Below are 25,086 nucleotides of genomic sequence, written 5' to 3'. Positions count from 1 at the left end.
ATTCTTAAGAGGGTCTCTTCTCCAGTCTTCTGAGAGGAGCTAGAATTGGGGAGGCAGGAAAGGGTCCTCCTTTCCTTCCACTGCAGTTTTAATCTGAAATCTTAGGCACAGTATTGCGCCCAGAGCTCAGAAACTGCTCATGCTAATGAAATTCCCAGTCGCAAAATGTGCCTAGAACAATGGGAGTTTCAAACACTGCTTGCTAGTTATTCACAAGGCTGATGTACAAGTACTAATTTTATGAACTATATTTCCTTTCCAACTGAGAACACAGGGCTGTTCTTCTTGCTTCCTTTTTGTTGGCAAAAAATAGGTAACACGTACAGAATAGCCTTCCTTCCATAATTTTCTATTGGAAAGTGAAATTATACATTCCAGTTCTGTGGGAGGAGGATGAATGTTGTAATGCAAAGAAGCAACCACAGCAGAGAAGCCTGCCAAGCAAGTCCATGAGAGGAATATACCTCACTGCAAAAACCCCTAGACAGTGATGGGAAATCTGTCACCTACACAGAATACAAACGATAAACCTTGGTGAATCCATCCAATCTCAGCCTAGCTATACAGTCCATATATTTTGTTCAGGGCTGGAAGAGCTAAAGTTGATGCAACAAATGTTGTTCTGCTCTCATAAACATTTTATATTTAAATGGGCTCCAATGATTAAGTGGTTTTGATTTAGCTATTTTAGTGTCTAATAGTAATTTAACTGGCATTTATACTAGGTAGAAAGAGGTGAACCAAGAAAGCATGGGTTTTTTTCAGCATCTATGAAAATGTAGGCACACCTTTGCCATTTCTGTAACATCAAAATACCGTCATGGCGTTTAAGAAACTTTCAACTAAAGGTATCCTGCTCTAGCAGACACAGTGTATAACATTTTTAAATTTTATAAAAAGAATTGCCACTGCATTGGCACATTAGTCACCCAACTAAGCAAGCAAACCCCCCCCCCCAATATTTCAGGTCCAAATAATGCATTTTGTAGCACCTGTAACAGGGTATCGTCACCTATCAAAGTCAACCTGGCCACATAAACAGCAACCAGTTGTGGCATCTCTGCACAGCCTTGGGTGTCAACAGGCCCCTCCCTTTATTTCTCTTGTCACTGGCAGCAGATACGAAGCCAGGGAAGGCGCATGAACATGGGAGGAGGGGGAGGAAAGTGGAAAGGTGAAGAAAGTATGCATAAGCAGCCATTATGGTGCTATATTGCTCTTTCTATGCAGACCAGTACTCCCAGCAGTATCTAAGCTGCCAATCCAGGCACTGGTAAATGGACATAAATCTTGATAGCACAATGGCAACATGAGGCTTATTTTTCCAGCTCAGTCGTCACTATCTGCCCTGCCCCCAAAGCTTCTAAGCCCCACAACACATATTACTTTGCCACTATGCAGATGAGGCAACATGTTAAACCCTAGAGAACACTCTGCAGGGAGAAAAGCTATGGTTTGGTGGGAAAGAATGACATGTCATGGAGGGGTGAATGAATTGTATTCTGTTTTAAGTGACCAACGTATGAAATATTTAATGCTGCTCCTATTGTAAACTTTTTGCATTCTGTTTTTGTACTGTGTAAGCCATCTTGAGGGGACTATGTTAAAAAAAACAACCAACCCACTATTTTATAAATGAACAATCAAAATGTACAGGTTGACAATTTCTGCCACATTTAGGTGTTAGTCCCCAGCACCATGGAACTGCTTACATGTTTGTCGTTAAGAAATCAGTAGAGCAAATCTAAATCTAACCTGAGTTTTGGTTCCAAAGGTACAAGTATTATGTCACACACACACACACACACACACACGGAACAAAGTCACCTTTTACACATAATGAAGCTATTTGAACTTTGTTTCACAAAGCTGAAGTAGTTCAGAGTGTTTTATTCTTGCTGTTAACATTGCTTCTGCTGCATCTAATCCAAGGTTATGGTCCAGAATTAACCTCCCACTCACTTGCCCTGGCAAGCACCTGCAAAGGAACCGTAAAAACCAGGCACTTAAAATGTGCATTAACCTAGGTTAGAATAAATGAGTGAAGCTGAATCTGCAGCCGTGGTTGTGGTTCTCTGTTATAACATTAACTAGCAGGACCAGGTGTGCAGAACCTTTGGCCCTCCAGAGGTTGCAGAACTGCAAATCCTATCATCCCTGACTATTGCCCATGGTTGCTAGGGCTGATGGGAACCATAGTTGAGCAACATCTGGAGGGCCACAGATGCCCCACACCTGTAATGGATCAAAGTCAAGAAGAGGAATAAGCAATGTTATATTTAACAAAAAAACAGCACTAAACTGCCTGAATGTGCAGTTTAAATGTTATTTTTTCCCAGTTCCCTGGCCTAGTTCTCAGGAAAGTGGTAAGGCTATGTCTGAATGAACAGTTTGTGTGTGTGTGTGTGTGTGAGAGAGAGAGAGAGAGAGAGAGAGACGGCAGAATGCTTTTCCATGTAATAAGTTTGTCCCACAAAGAAATCAAGTATGGGGGTGGGGGAGAGACTGTAGCCTAGCCCTCTCCAACATGCTGACTTTCTATGTAGAGAGAACGACATCATACAGTTGTGGCATGTGGGGCAAGAGGAGAAAATCTCCAAAGACCACAGCAGTTGGGTATCTTCTGGGCAGCTATTGAAGCTGAAGGATAACCTTCAGGAAAAAAGGAAGAAGATGTAGGGAGTTGAGTCTGTTTTATCTGCTGAATTTCCTTCTCCCTCTGGCACTGATACTCTTTAGGCTTGCCAATTAACTTGAAAAGCCCCGGTCTCTCTGCTCCTGCACCTTTAACAACCATAAATTATTTGGGGGGGGGAGCAGGGGTAACATTAATGTTAATAGGGGGTCATGTTGATTCCCGTGCCCTATGTCACCCAATGAGCGGGTTGTTAGATGTAGAAAAGAAAAAGCAGCTGCCAGCAAGGGTTGGCAATCCTAATTTCACTTAACAGCCTTACAATAGGAATGTTGCAGGTCCATTTGTACCCTCTTAAATGGTGTGTTATTTCTTAATGATGAGGTTATTTCTTCCTCTCTTACTTACTAAGGGCATTTGTACCACGCTCTTCAGTCAGGAAGACTCCTAGAGTGGCTTGCATATACAGTCTGTTTAAATAAGACAGACCCTGCCTGCACTGCAGGCTGACAACCTAAAAGACATAACGTACAAGGGAAAGAGGAAAAAAGCAAACTCAGCTGCCAATTCTTAAAATTTAATAGTTCTTATAACCAGATGGAAACAGTTCAGGGGCCTTTCAAAAGAGCTGATGGAATGAGTCCTGCTTCTCATCTCACTGAGTTTTCTCATTTTCAAGTTTGCCCCACAAGAGAATTGTCAACACAGCCTTTTCAAAACGTAATAAAATGCAATTAACAAAAAAGGGCCACCTGCTTAACAGATGCATTTAGGCAATATGGGTATGAAACGGTATGCTATCCTGTGGTTAGTTTCAGCCTCATCACTACCTTGGAACTGGACGGCTGTCATTGTCAGAATAGTGGCTCTTACTCCCAGGTTTATCTGTTCACTGAAAGAGACACATGGAGTCTGTCCAACTTAAGCTACCATTCCGCATTACAAGTATCCAACTGGTAACAAATTATTTTATTTCTTTATTTTTAAAAAGATGTATGAACTGCTATTTCACACGAAGAAACAGCAAAGCGGTTTACAATAAAAAATACATAAAACCAAACCAGTGCTTTTTTCTAAAAAAAAAATGTTTAGGGGTATTCTCATTTTGACTCAAGAAAATCACCATTTTATAGTTCAAATCAGGAAAAATAAACAGAGTAAATGGACAAAAGTACAAAGATTCACAAAATGTTTAGGGGTATGCGTACCCCTGTGTGTCCCCCAGAAAAAAGCACTGCATAAAACCATAGAGTATTTTACCATCACTGGTATTTTACTTTCTATTGTCTAACTCTAAAGGGAAACTTACACTGGTGCTTGTTACATTACTTCTTTAGAACATCAGAGATAAAAGGGAAACACAGGAAGAAGCCTAAAAAGTAGAAACACAGCAGAGAATTCTGTCCCTGCATTCAAACACTATCACCAAGAATTACTTGCAGATACATTCCGTCAAAGTAAAAAGTAAAAAGTGAGGAAGAGCTCTTAAGTAGGCCCCTAATGCACCTCTAAAGTAATTAAGGTAGAAGCCCTGCCTTTACCAATGCACATCATAAGGAGGCATGGCTGGTTCTTCAGATGCAGTTAAGCTTTATATCACGTTAATAGGCCATCACTGCATCACAAAACAAAATTTTCATACATAATGAACCCATTTTGCTAAATTTTCCATGCTACCCTGAAAAAGAAAGTGGATTCGTGTCCTTAGATATCTGCAATTGTAAGCATGGTATCCAATAGTGTTAAGCAATTTTTATCAGTTTATTCTCCCCACACTCAAGGCTGCCACTTCATCCCCTATACAGTGGTACCTCGGGTTACATACGCTTCAGGTTACATACGCTTCAGGTTACGGACTCCGCTAACCCAGAAATATTACCTCGGGTTAAGAACTTTGCTTCAGGATGAGAAAAGAAATTGTGCAGCAGCGGTGCAGCGGCAGCAGGAGGCCCCATTAGCTAAAGCGGTACCTAAGGTTAAGAACAATTTCAAGTTACCTCCAGAAGGAATTAAGTTCTTAACCCAAGGTACCACTGTATCTGCTGCAGCAGGGGGCATGGAGGGGAGAGGGACAGATGGACAGACAAATTGTGGAAGAAGAGTAAATGAGAGGTGAGCATCACAGGGACAATAAATAGTATATGACATCTTCAGACACTCCCATTGTTGTACTACAGTCATCAGCTACAGTCCTATGCATTGCTTCTACTTAACTGTGCACAGAACTAAAGACACAAATAACTTGCAGATCTAGAGAAACAACTCTCACCAACATGTAACAGAGGTGTGGGGAACTTAGATCCAACAGATACCTGTCCCCTAACTCCCATCAACCTCAGTCAGCATGGCCAATGGCCAGGATAAAGGGAGTTGTGGTTAAGCGACATCTGGGGGCCACAGGTTCCCCACACATCCTTTAAAAGTTACACAGAAAATCAAAGTTAGTTTTAAACTAACTAAAGTTTGCAGAGTTGGTGGGGGGGGACAACCCAGGGTGGGGAAAACATTCATAGCTCCTACTATGCACCCCTACACATAAACTGAATTTCTGGCAGGCCAGGGCATTGTCCAGTTGAAACAAAGGTGAAAAGAATACTGTGACAGTAATTCAGCACACAGGTAAGTACTGCCTCCACATATAGGAAAGAGAAACATTTATACCAGGAGAAAGTTTCATCTATGAGCAATACGAATTTAAATTTCAAAACATTTCATTTCGTCTTTGCTACCAGAACTACACTAACAATGGCAATGTTAGTGTACAATCGCAGGGGACCACCAAGAAAATAAATTGTGGCTTTTGCCTCCATTTGTGTCATTCTAATTTGTTTTAATTGGAACAAAATTAGATTCCCAAAGAACCACAACTACAAGCTAGAGCACAGTGAAACATGCCACTGCACATTATACTACTTCAACATTCAAGTTTAACAACTTTTCAAGTAGGTTATGTGGAGTACTATCCTCATACAAGCCTGTAATTGAATGTGGAAAATAATTTCTCACCCATTCCATTTAAAGCAGGTAAGACTATTTAGAACACATTTCTGTGTATTTCTCTGTTGTCTTAGAGCACTAATAGATATGTTTTTAAAAAGTGAACAATGGGAAATGAAATATTTTGCATGTTGTACTCAGATGTTCTACCATGTTCGACAGGGTTTGTTCCCTAGTAGGTGTGTTTAGGATTGAAATCATAGTTACAGATTTCACAGTAATACAGGAAAGGTATAATAGCTAGTATAAGAAAAACATATATTTTATATATTATGATAGCTTTGTTTGAAACAGTCTTCATAAGATGTCCAAGAAAGCATACTGTAGCTTTTAACACTTATATTTAGCCATTTCTGCTTTTCTTTACTCACTGGTCTTTTTTGTTCATAAGCTCAAAATGTCAGTGTGCAGCCCTGTGTGATTAATACTGAATGTTCAATAAAAGTATTGAAAAGAAGAAGCTTGATGTCAAATCAGAAAAGTGTAAGCCAATTTAAAAAGTAAAAACACTTGCCCCAATCAGTGCTCACATGGCAGGATACTTTAAGTGCCCCAACAATGATTTTCAGATTTTTAGATATTCAAAATACAATACTCTAGATATCAAAATACAATGTCACTACTGAGACACAGTTGCCCCAAGCTTCTGAGCAAGATTCAATGGCTTTTTAAAATGTCAAATACTGAAATATAACTTATTTCACTGAGTCCTAATTTTAACATCCTAATTGTTATGAGTCTCTGTACCATGAATTCCAGTGCTTAATTAGTAATAGGGTTGTAGTACAAAGCTCGTGTCCTCGGAACCTGAGACCCCTAAAGTTGCTGTAATGCAATTGCTAGGAAGAATGCTTGAGAGACATTCACCAGTCAATCTCCAGGGACAGAGAATTATTATCCACTACTAATACAATGCATGGGTCAGAGATAACCAGCTTCCAATACAGATTCCAGAATTCAGACTCAGCATACAGTATTTGGTAGGTTTGTTCCTCTATTTTCAGCTGTAAAACTGACCTAACCAAATGAATTAACCTAGATATATTGTATCTTCTTTAAAAGTCAGATCACCACTTACATTTACAAAATTCAGCAAGTATCAACATAGCTCCACCCATACACAAGAGGGAGGTATCAAGGGACTCAGAAAAACCACACGGTTTGCAGAAGTACAAAACCTTAAAAGAAAAAACATGAGGAGGGAACCTCACAAACCTCACAAATAAGGACTAAGCAGACTCAATGGCCACAAAATGCTGCCTTGACTATTGAGAGGATAGAAAACAGAGGACAAGACAGAATAGAGTGGCTAGAATAATGAAAAGGAGTATTCCACATTACAATTATTTTGTTGCATGTCTCACTTACACAGAAGCACTATCAGTGAATTGCTTAACAAGCTATAACTCAAGCAAATGTATTCCTATTCTACATCATGTTAGTTGTAAGCTTCTGAACTACCATGTCTCCTCAGAGTTGACCAAAAAACTCCAAAAGGAATGTGGTTGGTTGTAGGTAGAACAGTGATGCGAGTTTTCCCTGAACATTTTGAATTGAAAGATGCTTCCTATACAAATTAGGGTAATTTGGATACAGTAATTTGCATCAGAGAATTACCCTAGCTGCCAAGCTTGCCTAATATTTATCTGTAGCTATGTCAGTTTCATTCTGTCAGTTTCACAAGCATCAGATCATAAATTTGCTCCATTTTTATGGACTTTAAAAAAACCAACCCACAGCATTCATTTTCTACAAACCCTGGCTACAGTTCAAGGTTAGACATGGAGTGCAAGTCTTGGTTCAGGTGACACGTTAAGCCAAACTTTTACTTAACTTGGTGTAGTGCAAAACTGGGGAAAAGCAGTGAGTATACACCCCTCGCTGGGTGTCTGGGCGATCTCAGTAAGCCATAGTTTACTGTGTCATCTGAACCAAGTCAGCATGTCACAACCATAAAAAGATAGCCATAAGAAAATGCAAAGAGCGTTCCAAGTTATTCCCGGAGATTCAATGGAAGATAGCATCTCTTCCTGTTCTATGAACAAAGCTTGAAACTACTTGACATCATCAACTATATTTATAAAAAGCATTTTTTAAAGTGATGTTTTCCTATTGGAACTTGCCAGACCATGAAAAAATTGTTGAATACAAAATGAGGAATGAGAACAACCAACTTTTGTGATGGCTTTAGAATCTTAAAGACCCAATATTTACACAGACTTTCGGTATCTGAGTAATTTCCCCAATAAATTATCATCATAACTTTACTTATACTCAGGAAATGCAATCAGAAAATATCAATGAAGGATACTGAAGGAAGTACTAAAAAGTAGATCAGAATAGAGTTTAGGGATAGCAACAGTACAATCCTACAACCGCCTGTTAAGAGATAATGGCATCTAGGGAAATGTGCACTAGCACCTTCTTCTACCACACAAAGCTGTATTATTGAAATGGTGAGCAGATCAGTTCAGGCAGAGAGGAAAAGTCAAACCAGTAATTAATACTAGAGTAGCTGTTCAAACACATTTGAGGTGTGGTGAGAGCCAAGCCAGAGAGAAACTAGAAAAACTTACCAGTAAATAACAGAATGATATTAATGGTTACCCAACACAAGACCTACACACTATGATGCAGCGTCAGTGTGCAACACTTTCACCAATCCTATCAAGGCAATGACATAACAGTTTGTAATCTGTGGGATATTCAGTTGGGCTTGTCCATTCTAGCACCTCCCAGCCCTTTCCGTCATGCTAAGCTTGAGGGAACTAATTTGCACCCTGTCAGATGCCTTACAAGTGTAATACAGAGTCCACAGTATGTGGAAAAGAATAAGGTATCCCTAACATTATTTCACATAACACCAAAATGCTAAAATCAGCATCGAGTATCTGCCATAAACAATCAGTACTAAGACATAGTTTCAATATCCAAGAAGCAAATGATGCTTTTTGAAAACTGGCAGATGAGAGAACTAAAACCTCTTTGGAGAAATGAATAATTTAAAATGGTCTATTACTTGCATTCCACTGTAACAATCCCAATACCCATCAAGTCTTCCATCATTGTGACCAGAGAAACCAGCTATGTATAAAAATGTGTTGATTCTTCAAGTCCAGGCTACAACATAGCCACAAAACCTTACTTCATTCTTGGCTAACAGTTGTTCAACTTGGAACATCTCATTTCTGCTTGCAGAAAAGGAAAGGGGAAAAAAAGAATCAAAGCTGGCTTACGAAGGGAACATTATCTTCTCCATTATTATAAAAATAATAAAGTTAAGTTTTGAAATTCACATGCAGCAAAGATTATTAAGGGGAAATAATCAATTGCTATACAACGAAATATGCACAAGGCAGGAAGTTACAGTATTAGAATGCCATTAGCATTTTAACTAGACAAAATAAGCATTGCTCCCAGTGGCTACTCAACTGTTCTTGGATAGTCACTCCAGAAAAATGCAAAGGCACTAGACAAGCCCAATCAAATATGTGCTAGTTATTTGGGGAAAAGATTTCTGCATTGCAGGGGGCTGGACTAGATGACCCTTGTGATCCCTCCCAGCTCTTCTGATTCTGTTTATCAAGGTATGTCCTTTAAAGATTTCACAAAGAGCAGTGTACACTTGGGCAAGTACATGATACATTCCTCTTTTGTGACACCTGAGAACAATACTTTACTAAAGAGCAATATATAAATGTTTGTACAGTATCACTATGCTGAATTGTTTCCCTTTCTTTTCTAACTAGACAACTATTTAATCAAACATAGGAGAAAAGATGCAACAAGAGGCAGCTTTAGTATTCAATATGATATGCGTAGTAAAGCAAACAACTTGAGACTCAACTACCTTGCACAGAACGCTATCACAATTTCTTGTTGACATGGTAGTCTTCAGTTCAGAAAATAGATTAGTGAAGCTGAAAAGCATAAAATGCTTCTGCATGCTTAGTCAAATAGATTCAATTGAGTAGAGACAAAAGCATCATAGAAAATGTCATCCTTCATGTATAAGCATTAAATAAGATACCAAAAAAAAAAGTTTTTTATTACTGCATCATTACATTCATACCTCACCTTTCCTCCAAAGAGTTCAAGGTGGCATAAACAGCTCTCCCATTTCTCCATTTTATCCTCAACAAGCATGCAGGGTAGGTTAGGCTGAGATGTGGTGACTGGCCCAAGGTCACCCAGTGAGCAGAGGTCACTAGGTGAACAAGGATTTGAACCTGGGTCTCCCCCTTCCTCGTCTAACACTCTAACCACTATGCCAGACTGACCACACTTTGGATTTAGGCTACCCATGAGCTCAGTAAGACAAGGGCAAATTCTCTCTTAAGGTTCTTTACACACACACACACACACACACACACACCTCATCTTTAAAATCTTCTCATCAAAAACAGGTCCATCACAAAGGGTGCTTAAGCATACCTTGGCCACTGCTACTTTCCTCTTCCAAAAGAGTTATCACAAGCGTTTTAACTTTGAAAAAGGAGTTCTTGTTGCAGATCAGCTTCATAAGACTTAACGATATACCAAGCTACAATTATACTAACCAGGGGAAGGGGATGGGCAAAAAAGCACACCTGGGAGAGTACACTGCAGGAAAAAGATCTGAAAGGATACAGAGTCAAGACACCTTGACCGTAATGGCCACAATTCTCAAGCAAGAGGTTTAAGGTTTAAAATGACAGCTCCGGCACCGTTTCAAAGCATGCCTCCAGAGCGGGTGGGGAGGGGGATTCTGGCTGGTTTTCTCTCCTGTTAAGTTACAAGGTTACGCTCTCCTCCCGCATGCGGCAGCCCCTTTTCCCCGCAGGAGTCCCGGGGAGCGGCCGCGTGAGTCACTCACCTCGTGAAGAATTCGGCGAAGCTGGAGCTGGCGAGGCCTCCCAGCCGCTTCGCCCGGTCCCCTTGCTCGGAGCCGGCGGCGGCGGCGGCGGCGGCAGCTGCATTGGCGCCGGAGGCGAGGGCGGGCGGCGGCAGCTGCTGCTGCTGCGGCTGCAAATGCTCCGGGGCGCTGCGGCGGCGGCTCACCTCGAAGGTGTTGCGGGAGTTGAGGTTGATGTCCATGAAAGCCAGCGAGGGCAGGCACGGGAGAGCCCTCGTCGACGGGGAGGCCAGGCTCTCCGCCTCCTCGGAAGCCGGAGAAGGGCTCCCTGAAGCGGACGACGACGAAGAGGGCGAGGGAGACATGGCCGGGGCGGCGGCGGCGGCGGCGGCGAGGCCGCAGCTCTTCAGCGACAGCGGCGGCTCCTCCTCGAGAGCAACCGCGCTCTGGGCCACCGGCAGGAAAAAGGCGCAGCCGCCGTTGTGGAGCGTCGTGCTTTGCGAAGCCGGCGCCTCCGAGGGGCTCGACGTGCCCCCCTGAGGAGGAGGAGGCGGCGGCGGCGGCGACAGGAGGAAGCCGGCGTCCCCGTTGGTCATCCTCCCTGCGCCGCAGGCGTCCCCGTTGGGCGGCCTCTTGCCGGCCAGGTAGCGGCGCAGCCGGGCCCCGGAGCCCTCTCGGCTGCCGCCCGCTTCCGCGTCGTCGTCGTCGTCGCCGCCGCCGCTGCCGCCCTTCGCCTCCTCCTCCGGCGACGCCGCCTCCTCCTTCTCCCGGCCCGAGGGAAGCAAGGATGCGCCGCCCTGAGCTCCGGCATCCTCCGGCCCAACCATTTGCCGACGCAGAACCCCCGGGGAGCCAGCGGCGCGGCTGGGAGCGGGGAAGGGGAGCGGGGAAGGGCAGGGGGAGGAGGAGGAGGAGGAGGCGGCCCGGCCCCTCACGGTGGCGCACAGGGACCGACCGGGCGGGGCGCCGGCGGCTGCTGCTGCTGCGCTCCTCGGCTCCACCAGCCGGTCCCGCTCAACGCAGCCGACTACGGTGATGGTGGCGGCAGGAGCGGCCTAAGGGGGCCCGGCTCGCGCAGGCGCACGGGGGCCTCTCGGCGGTCATCGCCGCCGACCATAGAGACGACGTTGCTGGCGCGGAAGTGGCGCCTTGTAAACATCCGGCCCTCTGACGCCCATGGCGGGCTGATGGAAGGCTCGCAGGTTTACCGTATATCATCTAAGGCTCCCGCCTATAACAAAGGGCGGTACGGTATTGTTACATATCCCTCTTGGTAACCAGCCCGTTGGGGCAGCTCAGCCAGCCTTGCCCTGTTTCCCGTATTCCACTCGCAGTGCGCGTGTGTAGCCGGGAAGGGACACACACACACGTGTGTCATTTTTTGCCCAGTAACCCGGGTGACAGGCAAGGTGTCAGCTGCTTCTTAGTCTCCCTCTGCAGAGTTCATTATCCAGCCACCGGAGCCCATTGATTACGGCGTCAGGTATCACGTGCTACGGTATGGGGCTGGATCCAGAGCCAGGTTGGCTGAGCTTAAGCTGCCTCGTAACGCTGCTTAACTCAAGAGGACTTGCTTCTGAGTACAAGCACGGGTAGTTCCCACCAGTGGCGTAGCGTGGGGGGTGCAGGGGGGGCCGGCCGCACCGGGCGCAACACCTGGGGTTAGGGCAAATCCGCGGGTTAGGGGGCGCAAATCCACGGGTTAGGGGGCGCAAATTATTTGCCTTGCCCCGGGTGCTGACAACCCACGCTACGCCACTGGTTCCCACCCGTGGAGTTTAAGAAATTACTGACTTGCTCCACTAATTTCCCGTGTAGCCTCACCTCAACTAAAAGGGCAAACCAGTGCCTGGAAGTACTGCGTGTTCGCAGTACACAGGCATGCCTGTAAATGATTGCAGGCTTCGTCTGCATCCAGCCGAAGATACATGCTCAAGCGTCTCCTGCTAACATCAAAAGAACTTTGTCTATGTAGGCAGTGAGGTGGTAAAATGCACTGTACCAGAACTCAAGTTGGGGGTTACAATTTCTGGATGCCCCCAGCCACCCTGTGTAATGAAATCCTCTGCAGTTAGAAACCAAAAGGATAAATAAAGCTTCTAGCATAACCCTCTCCATGCCTGTCTGGTTTTCTGCTTACAGGGAATATTTTGTTTTACACTAGAAGGAATCAAAACATGATCCCTCTTACCTTCATTCTGAATTACTTCATCCATTCTGTCACATTGGGACAGTGAACTGAGCCCATTTGACCCAATGGGAATTTTAAACTTTTGCAATTCAGTCCTCTTTAATATATTTTTTTCTAGAGGAATATTGCATTTGTAGTATAAAAGCAAATACTTTGGAGAAAGGGGCATTCTACTCAAGATAACAGGTCAACATACAGTATTCCCCATATAACTTTACACTGCAGGGAGTATCCTGTTGCAGAGAGGCCAAAACAAGTTTATCCTGTCTACAGCCAATCTTGTGTGACAAACTCAATGTCACCCTTATTATTTTGTTTACACTTCATCTAAGAACTTTTCTTACCCTGTGTTGCATCTCTTACATTGTCATTCAGGAGCCGTTTGGCTTTAATGTTACAGTGCATTGTTTCCACAGGTTTATAACTCAGCCATGAAAGTACATTCCGGAGTGAAACTTGTCATAGTATACCCCCATCTGGAAGTTAAATAGTTCACAGGTAATTTGGAAACATTTAGATAAAACTTCCAAAGGGCTAATTCTATTAAGCTGCAGTCCTTTGCAAACACTTACCTGGGTGTGTGGAAGGCGAAATATGTCAATTTCAGTTTCCTGCAGTTTTGCATTTTCCCAGTTCTCCACATTTCCACATCAGTTCGCATTTTTTAAGGTAAGTCCTCAGTTCATCGGCACTTTAGTGCCAATGACACTAACAGTCACACTTTTATAAAGCATTTCCCCTAATATGTGTTTTGGTAAGTTATTTTCACTACTGTATGTATTTATAAGCACACTTTAGTATGGACGGAGAACTGTGTTGCAAAATTCAGATAAGTGCAACTTTTTGAAAAATGGTCATGTTTCAGTCTTTGTATTGCTTTGGAAAGTGCAAATTTCGTAAGTTCACCTTTAAATACAAATTAAATTGAAAATCCACACACACCTCATCCCTATATGGGTGTATCATTGAACTCAGTAGAAGTTGTATCTGAATGTATATACATAGGATTCCATTGTTAAGACCCATCTGCACTATACGTATTAAACAGTCATGGCTTCCCCCAAATAATCATGGAACCTGTAGTTTGTTAAGGGTGCTGAGAGTTGTTGAGGGACCCTTATTCTCCTCGCACAGCTGCAATTCCCAGAGAAAGGCTGCTGTGGAGATCAATGAGGATATATGTGAGAGTTTTTAACTGGGAGCTGTAAGTGGGAAGTTGTGTTTGTGTAGATCTGATAATGCCAAGTTTGCAAGTTCAACCCCCATATAGGACAGCTGCATATTCCTGCAGGGGGTTGGACTAGGTCAGGCATCCCCAAACTCAGCCCTCCAGATGTTTTGGGAATACAATTCCCAGCATCCCTGACCACTGGTCCTGTTAGCTAGGGATGATGGGAGTTGTAGTTCCAAAACATCTGGAGGGCTGAGTTTGGGGGTGCCTGAACTAAATGATCCTTAAGCTTCCTTCTAACTCTACAATTCTATCTTATTTTTACAGATCTGGAAGTACCATACTCAGACTGCACACTAAAGTGGGAGTGTGTCAAGGAAACTTACTCTCAGTAGACACTCATAAGATTGCACTGTCTACTGAGGATTGCGCTTCTCGCCATCTCCCCGCCCCCCCTTACACACACACCCATTTATCCATGATGCACCTTAATACATGCCTACCATTCTACAAATCATTCAAAACCCACTTAACAGGCTAGATACACCTTTAATGCAAAAGGTGCTTGCTGGTGTCTACAGCCATTTGCTGCGGTGCACAACTAATTGATAGTTAAGATCAAGACCAGATTGCTAACACTGTTACGTAGTGGAAGAGGCACCTTCCATGCTTTCCATGGGACACAACTAGCAAAGGGAGTCAAAGAAGGTACCAACTCACATTTGGTCAGTTGTATGTCAGACTTCATTTCAGAAATTTTGCTTCACATTATCCGCTTTCCCCCAGGGCCCAGTACGCTCTCGGCAATAAACCCTTTAGCAGACCTCTTCTTCCAAGGTGGCTACTTCAGTGCTGTTCTTACAATGGAGTGTCCCAAGTCCCCCCCCCCTTTTTTTTTTAAGTCAAGTCTCCTCAGAAGTAGGTCCCCAAACCCCCTGGACAGTCAGGATCTTCACAAAACTGCCTCAAGGTTCCAGGGAAAATTCTCTCCCCCACCCCACCAAAGAAGACAGGTGTAGCCTACCTCAATGTCCTTGGCAGGCTTAAATCCAGGGCTCCTATACCCAGGGAGTAGGGTGGGTAGATACTAGGTAATCATAGGCTATGGGTATGCCATATCCAGTAGCAAAGCAAAGACTGTGTGGAAGAGCCTTATTTTATCATCTCCTTTACCCACACTCATCCCTGGATCTCCACTGAACTTCTGTCCCTTCTTCCCTCTCCCTGAGGCATTTTATAGCCTCCCTGTCTCTCCACCCTTCATTCTGCCTAAGGTACAGCAGTTGGGCTCCTTCCACCCTTCTTCTCCCATAGGTGAAGTCTCCAGGCAATGTCCAAATGTGTTCTCCTTAGGAGCAATTGCCTGGTTGGTGCCTACCAGGTCCTACTTAGATGGCCAGGTGACAACCCAGGAACCCTGGTGTCCCATCACACACTCAAATAAGAGCTCCTCCATCAAGCTGCTACTTCTTTCTCACTCAGAGCAGCTTATATTTAAAAGGATACCCTTTGTCTTTTACAAACCTTTCCAAAAACAGTATTTCAGCAAAGCTAGCAGAGATATTGCTAGATGCCCGCCTTGAATTACCAAAACCTATTGAGCTCATTTATTATTGATTGTTTTAATTACAATAGTGTCTGTAAGCAGGATCCAGTCTGCATTGTACAATGATACCACCACACACACAGTTCTTATTTCAAGGCTGGCAAAGTTAACAGTATTAAGTTCTCGCATGAATTTTAATTCCCTTCATGCTGCTCCCCTATGTGGCTTCCCTAATCTTCTTTACCCATTCTTTAAAATGACAATGACCCCAAAGGAAGCTGGTGTTGTCTAGATAGCTGCTGGAACCATTTCTATCAAAGCTGTTTCCACCATGTCCTAAATTAGAACCTGCCCTGCAGAAAAGGAAACCTCACTGTTTTATTGGCGGTGGCGGCGGCAGCAGCAACTTACATATATGCAATGCTATTTTTCTAGAAAAAGAGGTGCTGGTCTTCTTTCCATCTCTAGGCTAGTAACATCCGGGCGACTGTTGTTCCATACATAAAAAGAAGACCAAGTCCCTACCAGAGAAGAGTGGCAAACCAAGCTGATGGACTATGCCGGGATGGCAAAACTGACTGGTAAATTCAGAAACCAAGAGGATTGAAATATACTCAGAGTCGCAAAGTGATTTCATGCTCTTTATTCAGCTCATAGTGGTGAGGAGGAATGAATGAATGTCCCCTCAAAGTATCTGCTTTATATACATTATTTACACAATGGGCTGCACATGATTGGCTAATTCCAGGATTCTACTGTAGGCCAATCAGGTTGTGGATTCACTTCTATCTGGAGCATGATTGGGTGGTTCCTGCTAACCAATCAGACTGCTGCATTCTGAATCCTATTGTTCTAGGACCAATCAGACTGCTGCCTTTTGGAGCCTATTGTTCTAGGACCAATCAGACTGCTGCAGTTTGGATCCTATTCAACTCAGTACATAACACCCCTCCCCTCTAAGTTCCAGTCCTGCCCGGAAGGTCGCATTCATAGTCCTCAAGGTACGCCGGTGGCCTACGTGTGCGTTGCGGCCTGGGGTGTTCCCTGGTCCGGGGTTCAGGTTCTGGGGCTGTTTGGTCTGGCGCAACCGGCTTGCTCAGTCGTGGTTCTGGTTCCGGTGTCCTTTCAGCCTCGCGGGTCCTCTCTGTATTTACTGATTCTGCCTCTCCTGCTTGCCCCTGCTGCTCTATGGGCCTCACTGCCCCACTGTTCCCTTGGGACTCCTCTGACCTGTCCTCCTCCTCCTGGTTTTCTCCCGGGAATCGTCGCCGTATCTGGTCGCAATGGCGGCGCCAGCATTGCCCCCCATCTGTTAGCACCTCGTACGACACGGGGCCCGTGACCCTGGTGACTGTGGCAGGTACCCATGCAGGGCCTGCCCCAAAATTCTTTGCGTACACTGGGTCCTGGGCCTCGAAGGTCCGGGGGTTCCTGCCTTCCCCCACCACTACCTCATCCTGAGCTCTATCGGGGTGAAGGCGGTCCAATCTGATTGCAAGGCGCCGACCCATTAGTAGTTCAGCGGGGCTCCGGCCAGTCGTTGAGCTGGGGGTGCTGTGCTGTGCTAGAAGGAATGTGGCAAGGCGGTACTCCCAATCCCCTTGCGTCATGCGGCGAAGGGTGTCCTTGGTGGTCCGCACCATGCGTTCTGCTTGGCCATTGGTGGCAGGGTGGAATGGCGCCGAACGGATGTGGCGGATGGCGTTCTGCACTGTGAAGGTTTGAAATTCTCCTGATGTAAATGCAGTCCCGTTGTCTGAGACGAGAGTGTCAGGGAGCCCGTGGGTTGCAAACAGCCTGCATAGTACCCGGATGGCTGCGGACGTAGAAGTGGACGGTACCAGTGCGACTTCCAGCCATTTGGTGTAGGAGTCCACCACTATGAAGAATGTTTTCCCCTGAAAGGGGCCAGCGAAGTCCACATGCAGGCGTGACCATGGTGCTCGGGCGGACTCCCAGGACTGGACTGGGGCCCTTGGGGGATCTGGGCGGGATTCCTGGCAGGCCTGGCAGTGTTTGACCCAGGCCTCTATCTCTCCGTCGATCCCCGGCCACCACACATAACTCCTGGCAAGGGCCTTCATTCTTACTACCCCTGGGTGTGTCTCGTGTAGGGCTGTGAGGACCCTTTTGCGGAGGGGCTGGGGAACAACGACCCTGCTTCCCCATAACAGGCACCCCTTGTGGGCTGACAGTTCATGTTTGCGGGTTGTGTAGCCAGCGAATTCTGGCCCGGGGCTGCGGCTGGGCCATCCCCTCCACACCCAGTCCAGGACCCGGGAGATGACCCTATCTTTCTTGGAATGGTGTGCAACTTCTTGTGCCTGAATGGGGCAGTCAGGAAGCAGCTCCAGGCTCATAACCTCTTGTGCAGGTGCTGGGTCGGGGCCTGTTTCCGGTAGTGGTAGCCTGCTGAGGGCGTCTGCATGGCCCATCGCCTTTCCAGGGCGGTGAATCAGTGCATACTGGTAGCTGGCAAGGAAAATTGACCACCTGAGGACGCGAGGAGACAGCACTTGGGGGGTCTGCTTTTCGGGGGCAAACAAGCCAAGCAACGGCTTGTGGTCAGTCACCACGGTGAAGGGCCGCCCGTACAAGAAATCATGGAATTTTTTTACTCCCTTCACGATTGCCAGACCCTCCTTGTCGATTTGCGAGTAGTTCCGCTCGGTTTCGTTGAGTGTCTGGGAAAAGTATGCTACCGGTACCTCTCTTCCATCCGGGAGTTGGTGTCCCAGGACAGCGCCGATGCCATAGGGCGAGGCGTCGCATGCTAGCACCACCGGCAGCCTCTCGTCGAAGTGTGCCAAGACCGAGTTTGAGACAAGCAAGTCCTTGACTGCCTGGAATGCGGCCTCCTGGCGCTGGCCCCACACCCAAGGGGCCCGCTTGTCCAGGAGTCTGTGTAGGGGCTCCGCTACCGCCGCCTTGTGGGGAAGGAAGGAATGGTAAAAGTTCAATAATCCCAAGAAGGCCTGAAGTTCAGTCTTGTTCTTGGGCGCTGGGGCATCACAAATGGCCCGTACCTTGTCCCCAGTCGGGTGAACCCCTTCTGCATCCACCATAAATCCCAGAAAGTCCACTTGAGGCACTCCTAGTAGACATTTTTCCCGCTTCACCTTGAGACCCGCCATCTGGAAACGGTGCAGAACAGTGCGGAGGCGGTCCTCAAACTCCTCTGGTGTGGGCCCGGCAATCAACACATCATCAAAGAAGGGGGTGACACCAGGAATCCCTTTAAGGAGAGAGTCCATTAGATTCTGGAATATGCCTGGTGCCACGCTGACCCCGAATTGCAGCCGCTTTACCCTGAACGCTCCTCTGTGCGTCACAATCGTCTGTGCCTCTGCTGTGGCCTCATCTACTGGCAGCTGTTGATATGCTTGGGCCAAGTCCAGCTTGCCAAAAATTTTCGACCCAGCCAGGGTGGCAAGGACATGGCTGACCACTGGCACTGGGTATGCATGGGCCATGAGGGCCTTGTTTATGGTACATTTGTAGTCTGCGCAGATGCGGACCGAACCATTAGGCTTGACGGGTGTGACGATTGGGGTTTCCCAGGGGGCATTAGGCACCGGCTCCAGCACTCCTTGCTCCACGAGTCGGTCCAATTCCTCGTCTATACGGGGTTTCAGGGCGAATGGGACCCGGCGGGCCTTGAGCCTGACTGGTCGTACTGCGGGGTCAAGCTGTAGAGCAATGGGGGGGCCCGTATACTGTCCCAATTTCCCATCGAAAACCCCCGGAAACTCCTTGCATATGGCGTCCACGTCCACTTGTAAGCTCATGTGGTTCACCCCGGTGATGGCTAGTCCCAGTGGTCCAAACCATGCCAACCCCAGTAAGCTAATGTAGGGGCCCTTGACCACAAGCAAGTCCAGTTGCCGCGTCCGCCCTCGGTATTGCACCCTGAAGGTCCCCACCCCCATTGTGGGGACCTTACGTTTCTGGAAGTCCCGGAGGGTGAATGGGGCCGGCCTGAGTTTGGGACCCCCAGTAGGACACAGTTTCCTTAAGGTCCTTGCCGAGATTATGGATAGAGTTGAACCCGTGTCAAGCTCCATGCGGCATGGGGCCCCCTCTATCTGTACCTCTACATAAATTTTCTCTACGTTGGGGTGGGGCAACTGGTATACCTGGAAGTCTGTGAGCTCCGTCGAGTTGCCTTGGTGCGTTGGGCCCCGGGACCTGGGGCTCTTGGATTGGTCATCTGATGCCTGGCTTCGGGTGGGCCGAGCCCGACACACCCGGGCGATGTGTCCCAATTTTCTGCACTGCCTGCACTCTGCGTTGCGGAAACGGCAGGTCCTCCTCTCGTGACTTTCTCCACAGCTTGCGCAGTTCCCTCCTTCTCGTCGAGGCAGCTGTGGTATGTGGGCTGCTTGAGTGCGCTGCTGTACTCGGTGCACCTCCTCCCTGTCGGATCCCGAGTCGTTGGTGAGGTCTTCGTGGTGGACCCTCGGTTGGGACGGCTGGCTCAGCCGTGCCTCTTGCGTCGACCTCTCAGCAGCTTCCGTTGCCAGGGCCTCCTCCAGAGCGACCTGGAACGTTAGGTTCTTCTTAGCGTAGAGGCGTCGTTGCAGCTTCTCATCCTTCAGGCCACCGACGAGGCGGTCACGAAGCATGTTCTCCAGCTCTGAGAAGTTGCAGAACCGGGCAGCTTGGCGGAGAGAGGTCACAAACCCAGTTATGGTTTCCCCAGGGGCTTGCCGCTTTGCGTAGAAGGCATTTCGACGAGCCACCACTGAGGGCTGTGGCGAAAAGTGCCCCTTCAGCTGTTCCATTATTGTTTTGTATGGAACAGTAGCGACGTCTTCAGGCGCAAGGAGAGCCCGGGCGATTTCAAATGTCTCCTCTCCGCAGACGCTGAAGAATATTGCCCTCTTCTTGGCGTCTTCTTCATCGGTGACCCCTTTGGCTTCTAGGAGGAAGGTGAAACGGGAGGCGTACGCTTCCCAGTCTCCAGATGCTGGGTTGAATGGCGAGAAGCTGCTGTCGGTTGCCATTCTGAGTTCCTTGGGTCCCGGAGCTGAAGCCTGGATACACGGTGCGAGGCAGCGGTGCGGCAGGTGGCGGTGCTGCGGTGCTGTGTGTGGCAGTCAGCTCAGCGGGATCCCACCTTCGTCGCCAGTGAAATATACTCAGAGTCGCAAAGTGATTTCATGCTCTTTATTCAGCTCATAGTGGTGAGGAGGAATGAATGAATGTCCCCTCAAAGTATCTGCTTTATATACATTATTTACACAATGGGCTGCACATGATTGGCTAATTCCAGGATTCTACTGTAGGCCAATCAGGTTGTGGATTCACTTCTATCTGGAGCATGATTGGGTGGTTCCTGCTAACCAATCATACTGCTGCATTGTTCTAGGACCAATCAGACTGCTGCATTCTGAATCCTATTGTTCTAGGACCAATCAGACTGCTGCCTTTTGGAGCCTATTGTTCTAGGACCAATCAGACTGCTGCAGTTTGGATCCTATTCAACTCAGTACATAACAAGGATAAAAACTTTATAAAAGAATGGGGAAATTTTATAAGCTATTTAGGAGACCATGGTAAGCAGATTGAAACGTTAGCAGGATTTTGATTTCATTTGTAGTTTAAAAATTTCCATGGATAATATGGTCTGATATAAAAGTTGGAGTACAGTATAGAGAAAAATATGCAGTATTAAATGGGACCCCATGGAGGGGGTGGGGGGGAAGTACTGAGATTTGGAGGAATCTCTTTATACCGATATACTTTTTGATTCTTTGTTTATAACTTTATATTTGTAAAACCAATAAAAATGATTAAAAAAAAAAAAAAAAGAGGTGCTGGAACTCACCATGAACTCCTCCCTTGCTCTCTTATGATTGCAATGATGACCACCTGAGAGGTGCCAGAATTGAGTTCTGGTGAGTTCCAGCTGGGGGTGAAAGCCCTGCATATATAGTTTCCAGAGGGGTATCCACATGTTAGTCTGCTGCTGCAAAACCAGCAGAGACCCCCATCTGCAGTATACATTTAAAGCAGCACCATAACACTTTAAACAGTCGTGGCTTCTGCCAAAGACGGGAACTGTAGTTTGCTGAGAACTGTCAGAAGTCTCCCAATCCCCTGACGCAGCTGTAATTCTCAGAGTGGTTTAACAACCAATCCTTCTGGTAATTGTATCTCTGTGAGATCATTCCACAGCCATGGAGACACCGCTGAAAAACCTCCTCCACGGGGTACACCTCATTCAGAGCAGCAACCACTGAAAGAGTCTGGTCTGCCAGTTGGGATGGCCATTCATCCACTTTCCATACATCAGTGTCAACAGCTGCCCCAGCTAGAAGGAAAATTGCCTCACAACAGCCACATAAAATGTCTATTTGAGCACAGCCTTGAAAGGGAAGACAGACTTCAATATCTCCAGATGCCAAAGAGTTACAGGAATACCATCATTTCTCAAATAATGTATTATCTGTAAAGGCTATTTGTTATTGTCAGTTTCCTTCAAACCTAGTCTTTGCAGGACTTTTCCAGCACAAATAAAAAGTCCCTCCTTAACATACAGAGACAGATGAATCAGTCTCAGAGGTTTCATTTCATTTCATTTCCTCTATTTATTCAGAGCAAAATTGTATTAACGTATAGGCAAGTCTTTAAACTTTGCCAGATCTCCTATACTAATGGCATGCTCCATGCCAAGTAATAAAAGGAAATAAAATTGTTTGCAGACTGGGGTGGGGGGTGGGGATCAAAGAGTTCCTTTGTTCAGATAAAATGACTGCGCTCAATAATGTTCAATTCCATGCCTCAAAGCACGCTGGAGAACTGCCTGGCCGTGAGCCGGGCTCGATTCCCAGGCCTCTTTCACTATTCTGCATAAACAGCTGGATTGGATTGCTCAGCTCGACAGCAGCCCGGCAAAGCTCTGAACACGTGGGTGGCTCTGGTGCAGCACAGTGGCTGAGCAGCACATGACCTGTGAATCAGAAGTTCCCACTTCAAAGCTTGCTCAGCCCCTTAATTCACGTGAGTGCCCTGAAGCAAGCCGTCACAGCTGCTTCCAATCCTTACCAGTGATCCTGGGGTTGTTATTTTGGTAGTACAATTTTTGAATATATTTTTATTTGATTTCAACACTTTTTTTTATAAAAAAGCACTGTTTCATTGCACTTTCACCCCGTCTTTCCTCCAAATAACTCGGTATCAGCTACTAAAGGCACAGAAACCTTAGCAAAATGTTTTGCCTTTTCTTCATCTGTTTGGTGCACTGTGGGGTTTGATTTTGTTTTAGTCCTACTAATTCACAGGCAGTCCTTCGCCTTCTCTTTTATTGCCTTCAGCTGAGGAGTGGTTCTGGCACATGAGGAACGATTGCTCTGTTTGCACCAGCGTTGGGCAATAGGAAGTGCTTCCTTGTTGCAAGAGGCAAAAGGACGCCTTCTTGCAAGATGAGTAGCTCATGAAGGCTTCTTTGAACTATTTCGACAAGGCAGCTGCTGCGTGCAGGAAGCAATTTGGGCCCGCTACTTATACGGCCTCATGCTTGGTGTCTACATCACAGCCAAATGTTCCTGGGGGAAGCGTGGCATCCAACCACCAAAGGGGAGCTTAGCTGAGCCATGCAGTGAGGCTGCACATGCACGCAGGCTTAATCAATCCCGCAGCTACCACGGAAAGGCACTTTCAAGAAATCTGTACAGGCTTATTCACACCTTTCTCACCTGTGGGACACTCCTGTGATGAAACAGGAATGGACTCAGTCCCCAATGTCCTGCCTCCTGGACTAGCCAATGTCTGTGTGCTGAGTGCTGTCATCAGCAAAGAAACACTTAAGATTCCCCCCCCCCAGATTAATAATTAGAGCCATGGTTCCCAATGTGGGGCACACCCCCCACAGGTGGGCAATTTGATTTTTAAGAGGGGCAATTTGGAAGCTTGTTTAGACCAAGTTAATGGCCTTTTAGACTTCCTCCACATGAATTAGGGTTCACTTTTTGAATAATAAGAATTATATGTCACTGGGGGGGGTGCATCAGGATTTTAGAGATGGTTAAGTGGGGCATGGCCAAAAAAAGTTTGGGAACCACTTATTTAGAGGATGGAGACAGCCCAAGCAATGTGGCACATGTGAGATGGGAAGAGGCAGAAATATGGCCCATTTGTACATCAGCAGAGGAACCACATGCAAGTAAAGGATGAACAGGGCGCATATGACAATCTTGCAGTGTTGCTTTCTAAAACATGGGTACCACTTCCCAGCACAGAGTCATGTAGGATGCTGCCTTATAGCAAGTCAAACCATTGGTCCATCTTGCTCAGTATTGTCTACACCAGCAGTGTCATGTGACAGGGTGTCATGTGAACCTCTCCGTTGTGAAATATAATAAGCTGAGACGACTCAAAATGAGGGGGAATCTCAGGCCCTAGAAATGGGTGTGTGCGTGTGGAAGTTTCAAGGGACACTTATTATAGCTTTGTCACTGCAGAATATTTTTTGTCCTTCTATAGCTCTTTGGTGACTCCCTCAGAGGAACAGCCTGTTTACAGTAACTAAGTGTAAAGGGAGAGAAAAAGCGACATAAAGCTTTTAAACAATGTAAAAGCAAAACATCGGTATAGGTAGGTATATACTGCAGATATACTAGCCCTGAATATGAAATTCAATAATATACTTGTCAGGTACTTTAACTGGCTCCATGGGCGTAGTGGGGGGGGGCAGTTGCCTCCCCTAAATAAAGTAAATCAATAAAAATAGTTAACTCACCAACTGTGTCACAAATAACTCAGTTCTGTCCCCTGCCCCCCAACATAAACCCTGGCTTCGCCTATGACAGTCTCATGTTCTTCCACCACCAATGCCGTAAACATTGGACTATTTACCAGATAGGTAAATGTATGTCTGCTAAAAATATGCACTTTAATTTCAATAAACATGCATGGAACAAAAAATTCCATTGGTCTAAATCGTGGAACTGAGGGGTGTATGGGAGAGACCTAGTTACTTGAGAATATTTTCTTATTATTTTCTAGGGTGAAATCCTACAGCACAGACATTCACTTCTGCATAAACATGTCTTTACTTATTATTTCCATTTATCATCTGCCCTTCCTCCCTAACAAGACCACAGAGTAACTCGCAACTTTAAAAAAATCAGTAAGAGCATATTAAAGCAGCACTTCAACATATTTCAGACAACCGTTTTGAAAAAAGCAGTTTAGAAACTTCATGTAAATGGTGGGCCAAATCCTGGATTGGAAAGAAAGAAAGAAAGAAAGAAAGAAAGAAAGAAAGAAAGAAAGAAAGAAAGAAAGAAAGAAAGAAAGAAAGAAAGAAAATAATTTAAATGTTTCCTAAATATGAGCAAGTATTTATTTATCTAAAAAAAATATTCATTAGGCTGCTATTATTTTTTACTATTCCTCCATGCTCAAGCTGGAAACTGCACCCAATATCATATAATTGCAAGGCTGTTTTGCAACATTCTATGTTAATGCCTAAAATCAATTTTATAACTTTTTTAAAAAAAGAGATTGCTCATTCCAGATATACTTTTTCTCCTTGACTCTTGTATTTGTCCAAAATGATTTGCAGCTTCACTTTGTCTTCTAAGAAGACGAAGAGGAAGCGAGCATTAAAAAGAAAGAAAGAATTATTTTTGCTTAGACTAGAATATTAATTTAACAAGAGGGGAAGTGGTTTTCGAGGGACAACCCTGCAGCCAGAATCGGAAGT

At 45.8% G+C, this 25,086-nt stretch overlaps 1 protein-coding gene across 4 annotated transcripts in view; it reads right to left on the bottom strand.

Moving 5' to 3' along the window:
• Positions 1-12,005, bottom strand: part of TBC1D12 (TBC1 domain family member 12) — a 46,938-nt gene extending 34,933 nt beyond the window's left edge. For 2 of the 4 annotated variants that reach the window (XM_081863953.1, XM_081863952.1), the window contains exon 1: positions 10,488-12,005. In XM_081863953.1, coding sequence (XP_081720079.1) covers positions 10,488-11,293 — 806 coding nt within the window. In that variant the 5' untranslated portion in view covers positions 11,294-12,005. The remainder of the gene's footprint in view (positions 1-10,487) is intronic. The other 2 variants (XM_081863951.1, XM_081863950.1) reach the window with 2 other exon arrangements.
• Positions 12,006-25,086: the final 13,081 nt, after the last annotated feature.

This window comes from Podarcis erhardii (genome assembly GCF_964252035.2).
Source record: "Podarcis erhardii genome assembly, chromosome: 5".
In the NCBI taxonomy this organism is placed as follows: Eukaryota; Metazoa; Chordata; class Lepidosauria; order Squamata; family Lacertidae; genus Podarcis; species Podarcis erhardii.
The sequence above is the reverse complement of the archived record's forward strand: the minus strand, read 5'-3'. Positions and strand labels throughout refer to the sequence as shown.